This window comes from Humulus lupulus, chromosome 3 (assembly GCF_963169125.1).
Source record: "Humulus lupulus chromosome 3, drHumLupu1.1, whole genome shotgun sequence".
Classification (NCBI taxonomy): Eukaryota; Viridiplantae; Streptophyta; class Magnoliopsida; order Rosales; family Cannabaceae; genus Humulus; species Humulus lupulus.
Genome location: NC_084795.1, coordinates 102,200,383 through 102,211,931, shown reverse-complemented (window position 1 = coordinate 102,211,931; position 11,549 = coordinate 102,200,383). Strand labels below are relative to the sequence as shown.

At 38.6% G+C, this 11,549-nt stretch overlaps 1 protein-coding gene across 1 annotated transcript; it reads left to right on the top strand.

Moving 5' to 3' along the window:
- The first annotated feature begins 444 nt into the window (after positions 1–444).
- On the top strand, positions 445–11,494 carry LOC133821284 (uncharacterized). The gene is made up of 2 exons (XM_062253677.1): positions 445–674; positions 10,507–11,494. Exons 1-2 carry the CDS (start codon positions 667–669, stop codon positions 11,285–11,287), a joined length of 789 nt encoding a protein of 262 aa, XP_062109661.1. The 5' UTR covers positions 445–666; the 3' UTR covers positions 11,288–11,494.
- Positions 11,495–11,549: the final 55 nt, after the last annotated feature.

The window sequence follows — 11,549 nt, the reverse complement described above, 5'->3', positions numbered from 1 at the left end:
ATGCCAATTTGAGTTTCTTTTCCACAACTCATCTCTTCCATCAATGAAAGTCTCTTTTAAGTTGGTTTTGTCATCATATATTTGATCAAAATTCTGAATTAAATAGGCTATTTAACCATTGGAAGGTGCCCTTGAAGTTTAGTTGCAATATAAATTATTAAATGTGCTTGTTGAAATGTATTAAATGGGTTTGTTGAAATGTATTTGATTGGTATATCTGTTTTGTGTGGTGTCATATACCACACTTGGTTTGCCAATATTATTCCAATTTTTTTCTCCTTTTTATGTTGTATATGGTTTCATAATTTTGGTATATTTATTTTAATATCTTATGTTATTTTACTTTCTAGCATATGTAATAATGTTGTGGTATACTAAGTTGTGTTTTCTAATCTTCCTTCTTTCTTATAATTTTTTTTTCAGTTATGGGAAATATTCCTATTACAATATTGTATGATGGACATTGGAATGACAACAAAAAATTCGTGGGTTATAGGTTGACAGCTATGTTGGTTAATGACAATGCCACATCTTTAGATGCTTTACAACTATTGTATAAAGAGTTGCCTCTAAAGTTGGATTGTCATCGCCACTACATTAAGATTTTTGTTGATATGAACCTTGGAGAATGGAAATAATATTTTAGAGGTTTTGGGTGACAGTGGTATGAGTTGGTACTGTAGAGTCCAAGAACTTTACTTAGCTAAGATAGATAATAGTATGATAGTATTTATAGCATTATCTTTGTTACTGTGGATTTTTGGTTCAGACCGGGAATTATTTGGACACTCATAGTAGTACTTATAGATTTTCTAAGTTTAATCTATAGTTTAAGAATATTAAGTATAACCTAAGGTTTGATTAATGTAACTGATATTAAGGATTATATTTATTATATTATAAGGTTTAGACATCAACAAATAGGATTTTAAGCACATGTTATGAATGGTGATTAAGGATTAAGTATTTTTGAGGATTAAAATTAATAAGGAGTAAAGTTTGAATGGTATAGGGCCAGTCAGCAGCTTTGGATACGTTGAGGGCTTAGTCAAGGCTGTTTACTCCATTCAAACTTAGCTAAAAATGTGTAATTTCGTGTTTAAATATTCAGCGAGTGCCGATATATCGCAGCTATAGGGGGCGATATGTCGCAGCACGCAGATACGGAAAACACGAAACGATGCACGGTCGCCTCGGGCATACTGGCCCAGGCGATATATCGCCTACAGGGGGCGATATATCGCCTCCTTCAGCATATGTTCAATTGTTTTTGAATTCTTTTCCTTTCAGCCATTCAAACTTCTTCATAAGTCCAACATCTTTTGAACGAGTCTTCAGCCTCTGCTGAACGATTATTCAAATGATTTTCACTTAAAAAGCCATTATTTTTATTCAAGTAAAATCAAGATACTTTCATTCCAAAACTCTATAAATAGGACCTAGTACCCAGCCATTATTCACCATTTGCTCTAAGTTCAGAAGCTGCAAGTGCTAGGAGAGTGTGAGAGTTAAACACCTGGGTTTGGGAAATCATAAGCTTAAACATCATAAGCTTATCAAACACTTTGGGAAGTGAGTTCTATAGTATTTCGGTGGAGGTGTAGATTGGTCTTTCAAGTCTTTGAGGTAACCAAAACTCTAGTTCCTTTCTGTATTATGTTATTTTCTTTCTCATAGTCTTCTACTCAATCTCTAACCTCAATCTTCATTTTGGTTAGGGAATCTAAGTTCTTAAGCACATAAGTTTGGTAAGTGTGACTTTTAATGGTTTAGTCGTTCCATCTCTTTCATTTCATCTCCTTTCTTTAGACTCACTCTTTCTTATGGTTTTAGGAGTGTTCCAAAAGTCCCAACTCAGTCCATTATATCCCGGTAACTTTGGTAAGGAAAATAGGCTAGAATCAATATGTTATATGCTTATGTTATCTTATGTTTTATGTTGTTAAATGTGTTATGATATGTATGCATGTATGTTTGTAGGCTTGGGCATATGACCCATATGACTAACAAGACCCCAAATGGGTTATGGGCATATGACCTACTTAGCTAGTAGGACCCCACTAATCCCATGGGCATATGCTTGTTTAGTCTATGGGACCCCAAGTAATAATGGCCATTATAATAAGTGTATTATGTGTTATGATATGTCTTTACATTTATTATGAAGTTTATGTTTATGACTATGTGTTAGATTTTCCTTGCTGGGCATTAGGCTCATTCCTTTCTGTTTATGTGCAGGAAATAAGCTTTAGAGGCGGAAAGATTCGTGACGCTTAGAGGATGTGTATCGATGGTGAATGGAGTCAAGGGGCCGAGCGTTATTCGATTCGAGGATGTAGTCTTGTTTTATGTTTTTTTATGGTTTTAGATGTATTTTCCGCATTTTCTATGTAACCCTTTTTACTTTAACTTATTTTTGTTTTAAAGACAATGGGTACCCATATCCTACTTATATTTATGAAAGTAACCTTTGTTTCTACAAGTTTATAATAAATTATGGCATTTCCGCAAAAATGTAAGTTTTATGTATAGTTTCGTTAATGGTCCAAATAGTCTAGATTAGTGGGTCATTACAGTTGGTATCAGAGCAACGGTTCTTTTGCATGAAGTTCTCCTCGATACACACGCTCAAAGCTCCGAATCGGACCGCCAAGTAAGTGTTTAAGTTACTAGTTATGTTACTTATGTGTATAGCTAACACCTTTAGTGTTTATGTTTTCAGTTAAGAATGAACGAAGCTTTAAGCAATGAGGATATCCGAGCCATTAAGGCTTTAAAAAGAATAAGGGAGCCAAGGAACACCATAGGAGCACTAGAAAAGATCACTCGAAGATTGATCTTGTTCCACAAAGAGATAGGTCACCTTCAAGAGTCTAAGCAAATCATGATGAGAGCTGCAGAACAATATGTCCTAGTTAGGGGTGAGCACGGTGTGGTTTGGGCGGTTTGAACACTTTTTAATACACCACGCCACAAGTGCGGTTTAGTAACTAGAACACACCATGCGGTGTGATTTGGTTGCACCAAACCGACCAAACCAAACCATTTTTTGCGGTGTGGTTTGGGCAGTTTTCCACGGTTTGTGTTAAAAAATATGCCATAACAAAATTTAAATTTAAAAAAAAATACTAAATCCTTAGTTCATAACAAATCCTTAATAAGTTCGAAACAACATCACAAGTTATCAATTAAGTTCAGTGAAACACAAAAAAAATATACAAGTCTCCCATATTGGGTAACTATAAAAAATGGTATATATGTAAAGTTTATTTTTTTTAATATATTTGTAAGTATGCGGTGCGGTGCGGTGCAAACCAAAATTTCACACCGCCAAACCGCGCACCGCACCGCACTGCACCGCGCGGTTTAGCTAAAATACAAACCATACCGAACCATTACACTTTTGACACCGCGGTTTGCGGTGTAGTATGGTGCGGTGTGGTCGGTCACCGCAGTTTGTCGGTTTAGATGCTCACCCCTAGTCCTAGTAATTAGGCTTTTAAACGATTTTCCTTCAGCAATTTTAACTTTAGAAGAAATATGGGAGAATATAAATAATGATGATGACTTACAAGCAGCCCTAAGATATTATTCTCTCATACTTAAGTTCACCTATGACTTAGAGTTTCAATTCACTAATGAGCAACAACATAGGATCTTCTTGAATCTTCCCCGAGGAAATTTTGAGGCTCAAGACAACGATGATTATAAGGAGATAGATGATGATATGCTAGATGAAGGATCGAATGTAGAAGATCCCGATTTTTAGAAATAGCTAGTTTTTCATTGTTTGTTTTGTTTATTTCTTTACTTTATGATTGTAATAAGTGAAATTTTTTTTTCCAAATTAATTTCATGTTATTTTATCATCATGTATGAGTTTGATTTTATTTTCGCAATCATAATAAGTAATAAATAAAATGAAAAATGACTAAGTTCAGTGAGGGTGGATACAAATCAATGAACCAAGTTTCCTTATTGAGAGTTAGGGGGCCTTAGTAGTGGGAACGATTTTACTGATCCCAGCCCTCCCTCAATATGGTTAACTTTGGAACAAAGATAAGTTTCGAGCCTGAGAATTAAGTCATATAGGAAGATTAGAAACACACTTAGAAAATAAAGATGACTTGTTTTTCTAAGTATAGAAACCCACACTAATAATAAATAAAGACCTATATAATTTTTTCATAAGAAGTCATAATGAGTAGGTCTGAGATATGTTTGTTTTAGAATAAGTTTTTGCCTTAGAGCCTATTAGGGTAAGTTCTAACAAGTTCTCGACTGTTAGAACTTTTGGTGAAGATGTCGCTCCGAAGATCTGTACGCACCAGTGGAAATGCCTCCAACATTGTTCCAACGACCAATGATGCCCTCCAGTTCACAGAAGAGGAGTGCGTGCTACTACTAGCCGCAACGCGCCGACACCGCCAGCTGACAACACCACGGAAATCGCTAGACGGCGACAAAAAAAAAAAAAAAGTCGAGGAACTCTTGCAGCAACAACGTCAACAAGCACAGACTCAGCCTCAGCCGCAACCGCAGCCGCAGCTACAACAAATGGCCCTAGCACCCCAACAAGTTGGTCCATATGGGGGATGGCCAGTGACGAACTACGCGCCACATCCAGTACCGAATATGGAGTCAGTATATGAAAGGTTCCGCAAACAACACGCTCCAAACTTCGAAGGGACTATAAACCCCTTTGAGGCAGAAGAGTAGCTAAGGAATGTGGAGCAAATTCTTATGCACATGAACCTCAGTAATGCGGACCGCATATCCCTGCGTCTTGTCATTACTAAGGAAGGATGCCAGAATATGGTGGGACTTAGTCTAGCAGACTAACGATGTCACCACCATGATATAGATTTGTGGAGCCGTCCCACAAGAAGTATTACACCTTGACAGTCATCGCTAATGGTAGAAGAATATGCTCGTCAGTTCAACAGATTAGTCAAGTTTGCACTAGAGTTGGTCCCAACCGACTTTACGAGGTTGACCAAGTTCGTTAGAGGATTTAGACCAAAGATGGAATTAGGAGTTAAGCTAGCAGACCTGGGAACTACAACCTATGCCAATGTTCTAGAAACGGCAATAGAAGTAAAAAGGATTCAGAGGAATGTTAGTATGGAGAAGAGGGATTAAACGACGGTTCCAGACCAAAGTCTTTGCCTTGACCCAAGGAGGAACCCATGCTAGTAACAAGGATTTACAGGTCAGATCCTATCCTCGATAGTATATGTTCTAGTATCGCTTGATTGGTAGCAGTATACTCGTATATCTCGTTAGGAATGATAGAAAAACTAGACAAACCTAGTGAAAGATTTAGAACTAGGTTTGTAACCGAGTTGCCTTCGGGCAAAGTAGTTCTATCATCACGAATAGTACGAGGCGTACCGATCAAGATTGAGGACATAGAACTAGAAGGAGACCTGATAGAGCTAGTGATCAAGGACTTCGACGTAATACTAGGCATGGATTGGCTAGCACGGCATGGCGCAACGATCGACTGCAGACGCAAGAAGGTGACATTCGATACTCCTGACGGCCAGAAACTATGTTTCATGGGACAAGCTTCAGGATTACGCACCCCGTTAGTGTCATCTCTCAAAGCTCAACAAAGGATAGAGAAAGGATGTCAAGCATTCTTAGCCAGCATCACGAACGTGGAAAGGGAGACGCCACTTAAGGATGGAGATGTTCGAGTTATACAAGTATTTCCAGAGGTATTTCCCGATGACTTGCCAGGATTGCCGCCAAATCGAGGAATAGACTTCACAATAGAATTATTACCGGGCACCGAGCCTATCTCTAAGGCACCATACCGGATGGCACCTATGGAACTCAAGGAGTTAAAGACGCAGCTACAAGAACTCCTAGACTTGGGTTCATTAGGTCAAGCCATTCACCATGGGGAGCTCCGGTACTATTCGTGAAGAAGAAGGACGGAAGTATGCGCATGTGCATAGACTACCGTGAGCTGAATAAAGTAACAATTAAGAACAAATACCCGCTACCTCGGATTGATGATTTGTTTGATCAACTCCGAGGCGCGACTGTATTCTCTAAGATTGATTTACGGTCCGGGTATCATCAGCTCAAGGTAAAGGGAGAAGATATTCCTAAGACAGCCTTTAGGACTCGTTATGGACACTACGAGTTCTTGGTTATGTCTTTTGGTCTTACTAACGCACCAGCCGCGTTTATGGATTTAATGAATAGGGTCTTCAAGGACTACTTGGATAAATTCGTCGTTGTGTTCATCGACGATATCTTAGTATACTCCAAGGATGAAGTAGAGCACATTGAGGATGGATTTGACGCGATTGAAGGAGCATCAACTCTACGCCAAGTTCAAGAAATGCGAATTTTGGCTTTCGCAAGTGGCGTTCCTCGGGCACATCATATCGAAAGACAGAGTTGCAGTAGATCCATCAAAGGTAGAGGCCGTGAAGGATTGGCCTAGATCAAAGAATGCATCAAAAGTAAGAAGCTTCTTAGGGCTAGCAGGTTATTATAGGAAGTTTGTAGAGGGCTTTTCGAAGATAGCCACTCCACTCACCAACCTGACCCGGAAGCAACAAAAGTTTAACTGGAACGATAAGTGGGAAGAAAGTTTCCAGTTGCTTAAAGATAAGCTTTGCTCAACACCAGTACTTAGTATACCGACACCCAATGACAAGTTCATTGTCTACTGTGATGCATCAAAGCTAGGATTGGGATGCGTGTTGATGCAAAAACGACAAGGTGATAGCCTACGCCTCACGACAGTTGAAGGAGTATGAACAACGCTATCCAACTCACGATATGGAGTTGGCAGCGGTGGTCGTTGCAAATCTGGTGCCATTATCTTTACAGAGAACGGTGCGAGATTTATACGGACCACAAGAGTTTAAAATACTTCTTTACGCAGAAGGAGCTCAACATGAGGCAAGCACAGGTGGTTAGAGTTAGTAAAGGATTACGACTGCGAAATCCTATACCACCCAGGGAAGGCGAACGTATTTGCCGATGTGCTCAGCCGAAAAAGCTATGGGAATTTAGTAGCCTTATCCGGAATGGAAAGGTCGCTACAGCAGGAGCTTATCAGTGCCGGAATAGAAGTGGTTGTAGGCAAGCTGGCTAACTTGTCTATCCAATCAAATCTGCTAGAGGACATACGGATTGGTCAGAGACATGAGGAATCGCTAGCACCACATATGGAAGCAGTCAGAGAAGGCAAGAATACAGATTTCTCAATATCTAGCCAAGGCTTATTGAGATATAAGGATCGGGTATGCGTGCCAGACGATCAAAGTATTAAGAAGACGATTCTAGAAGAAGCGCACAATACCCCGTACTCAGTTCATCCAGGGTCTACCAAGATGACTCATGACATCAAGGCAGTCTATTGGTGGCCAGGGATGAAGAAGGAGATATCGGAGTATGTATCTAAGTGTCTGGTATGCCAGCAAGGGAAAGCGGAGCATCAGCGGCCTGCAGGATTATTGCAACCGCTTAGCATACCGAAGTGGAAGTGGGACGATATAGCCATGGACTTCGTGACGGGTCTGCCAAAGATGAACAAGCAGCATGATTTCGCTTGGATAGTCATAGATAGACTAACCAAGTCGGCTTATTTTCTGCCTGTTAAGACTTCATGCACGGCAGACCAATGTGCAGACATCTACATCCAAGAGATTGTACGATTGCATGGAATTCCCAAGACGATAGTGTCAGATAGAGGATCAGTATTTACGTCAAGATTTTGGAGAAACTTACAGCGAGCTATGGGTACTAAGTTAAGCCTTAGTACAGCTTTCCATCCTCAGACAGATGGGCAGTCTGAGCGTACGATTCAGATCTTAGAGGATATGCTACGCGCGTGTATACTTGATTTCGGAGGATCGTGGAACAAGTACTTACCACTGATCGAGTTCTCGTACAACAACAGCTACCAGTCGACGATCGGAATGGCACCTTATGAGTTGCTATATGGAAGAAGGTGCCGATCACCGTTGCACTGGGACGAGGTAGGAGAAAGGCAGCTTCTAGGGCCCGAAGCTGTTAGGCAAGCTCAAGAAGCAGTAACGCTTATTAGAAAACGTATGCTTGCTGCTCAAAGCCATCAGAAAAGCTATGCGGATACCAAACGACGTGATGTGGAGTTCCAAGTTGGAGATCAAGTCTTCTTGAAGATATCTCCTATGGAAGGTGTCAAGCGGTTCGGGAAGAAAGGCAAGCTTAGTCCCCGATTCATAGGTCCTTTTAGATATTGGAAAAAGTGGGAACAGTTGCGTATAGACTAGCCCTACCGCCAGCACTAGCCGATAGTCACAACGTCTTCCACATCTCGATGTTACGCAAATATGTGTCAGACCCATCTCACGTCCTCAAGAACGATACGATAGCGCTCCAGAAAGACTTAAGTTACGAGGAACGACCGGTTAGCATCCTAGATAGAGGGATGAAGTAGTTACGGTCCAAGAGCTTTCCTATAGTCAAAGTCCTATGGAGCAATAGTTCTGAATGCAAGGCAACGTGGGAGTTGGAGGAGGACATGCAAGGCCGGTATCCGGAGTTATGAGATAAGTAAATTTCGAGGACGAAATTCTTTTTAGTAGGGGAGAATTGTAGAGTCCAAGAACTTTACTTAGCTAAGATAGATAATAGTATGATAGTATTTATAGCATTATCTTTGTTACTGTGGATTTTTGGTTCAGACCGGGAATTATTTGGACACTCATAGTAGTACTTATAGATTTTCTAAGTTTAATCTATAGTTTAAGAATATTAAGTATAACCAAAGGTTTGATTAATGTAACTGATATTAAGGATTATATTTATTATATTATAAGGTTTAGACATCAACCAATAGGATTTTAAGCACATGTTATGAATGGTGATTAAGGATTAAGTATTTTTGAGGATTAAAATTAATAAGGAGTAAAGTTTGAATGTTATAGGGTCAGTCAACAGCTTTGGATACGTTGAGGGCTTAGTCAAGGCTGTTTACTCCATTCAAACTTAGCTAAAAATGTGTAATTTCGTGTTTAAATATTCAGCGAGTGCCGATATATCGCAGCTATAGGGGGCGATATGTCGCAGCACGCAGATACGGAAAACACGAAACGATGCACGGTCGCCTCGGGCATACTGGCCCAGGCGATATATCGCCTACAGGGGGCGATATATCGCCTCCTTCAGCATATGTTCAATTGTTTTTGAATTCTTTTCCTTTCAGCCATTCAAACTTCTTCATAAGTCCAGCATCTTTTGAACGAGTCTTCAGCCTCTGCTGAACGATTATTCAAATGATTTTCACTTAAAAAGCCATTATTTTTATTCAAGTAAAATCAAGATACTTTCATTCCAAAACTCTATAAATAGGACCTAGTACCCAGCCATTATTCACCATTTGCTCTAAGTTCAGAAGCTGCAAGTGCTAGGAGAGTGTGAGAGTTAAACACCTGGGTTTGGGAAATCATAAGCTTAAACATCATAAGCTTATCAAACACTTTGGGAAGTGAGTTCTATAGTATTTCGGTGGAGGTGTAGATTGGTCTTTCAAGTCTTTGAGGTAACCAAAACTCTAGTTCATTTCTGTATTATGTTATTTTCTTTCTCATAGTCTTCTACTTAATCTCTAACCTCAATCTTCATTTTGGTTAGGGAATCTAAGTTCTTAAGCACATAAGTTTGGTAAGTGTGACTTTTAATGGTTTAGTCGTTCCATCTCTTTCATTTCATCTCCTTTCTTTAGACTCACTCTTTCTTATGGTTTTAGGAGTGTTCCAAAAGTCCCAACTCAGTCCATTATATCCCGGTAACTTTGGTAAGGAAAATAGGCTAGAATCAATATGTTATATGCTTATGTTATCTTATGTTTTATGTTGTTAAATGTGTTATGATATGTATGCATGTATGTTTGTAGGCTTGGGCATATGACCCATATGACTAACAAGACCCCAAATGGGTTATGGGCATATGACCTACTTAGCTAGTAGGACCCCACTAATCCCATGGGCATATGCTTGTTTAGTCTATGGGACCCCAAGTAATAATGGCCATTATAATAAGTGTATTATGTGTTATGATATGTCTTTACGTTTATTATGAAGTTTATGTTTATGACTATGTGTTAGATTTTCCTTGCTGGGCATTAGGCTCATTCCTTTCTGTTTATGTGCAGGAAATAAGCTTTAGAGGCGGAAAGATTCGTGACGCTTAGAGGATGTGTATCGATGGTCAATGGAGTCAAGGGGCCGAGCGTTATTCGATTCGAGGATGCAGTCTTGTTTTATGTTTTTTTATGGTTTTAGATGTATTTTCCGCATTTTCTATGTAACCCTTTTTACTTTAACTTATTTTTGTTTTAAAGACAATGGGTACCCATATCCTACTTATATTTATGAAAGTAACCTTTGTTTCTACAAGTTTATAATAAATTATGGCATTTTCGTAAAAATGTAAGTTTTATGTATAGTTTCGTTAATGGTCCAAATAGTCTAGATTAGTGGGTCATTACAGGTACCTACATATGGCAAAATCTGATAAAGAAATGAAATACCCACTCATTGTAAGTTTTGAGGAGCGTCCAATGGTTGAACTAATTCAAAAGTCCATTGAGAATAATCGTTTGTTGTCGGAGTCTGTTACTGATCACTCCTCTATAATGGAATCAGATTTGTCTTCAAAGTTTGTGCCAAACTTTGAAGTAGGTTCATCGTCAAATTCTCATGGTGGGAGAAGTGGTAGTTCAACTGTTCTAAGTTCCAACATGAACAATTCTCCAACTTCAGAAAACGTAGACTCTATATTTGTAGATCCCATTGGATTGGAAGATCTGAAAGTCAAATACTTATTTGAAATTAAAGAAAAGTTGAAGACTGCATTAGGGTTGATCTTAATTAAGATTTTTTTTGAATTTGTGACTATTAAGTCTAACCAAACTAGATTGGTTGTCAGATGTGTAGTTCCAAATTGTGAATGGTACATGAGGGCTTCAAAGTATGGAAATAGAGATTTTTTTATGGTAAGGAAGTATGTCAATGATCATACTTGTCCAGTTGATGTTGTGTTAAATGATCATCGTCAAGCTACTAGCAAATTAGTGAGTGATTGTGTAACTAACTTGCTAAGAGATGATGCAACAACATGTCCTAAACAGATAGTAGCTCATATGTTGAGAGAATATGGGGTCCATATTAGTTACTTCAAAGCTCGTATGGCAAAGGAAAAAGCATTGGAGGCATTACAAGGATCTGCTAATGAGTCATATGCTCTATTGCATCATATCTCCATGCTCTAAAGTCTTCTAATCCTGGTATGTGGTTGTTTGGTTTGTAATTTTTTGTTTTGTTGTTGTGTATGTCTTTATGGTGTAGTTTTTTTTTATTGATATATCTATATATTTTTCTTTAATAAAATATGTTTATGATGTACTCAGCACATATTTCAATAAATAACACATATTTCTATATAGTTTTTTCGTTATTTATTGTTTATCATGTTTAGTATATCAGTTTTTGTCATCAGTATATATATTTTTTTACCTATAGTATATGTGTTTC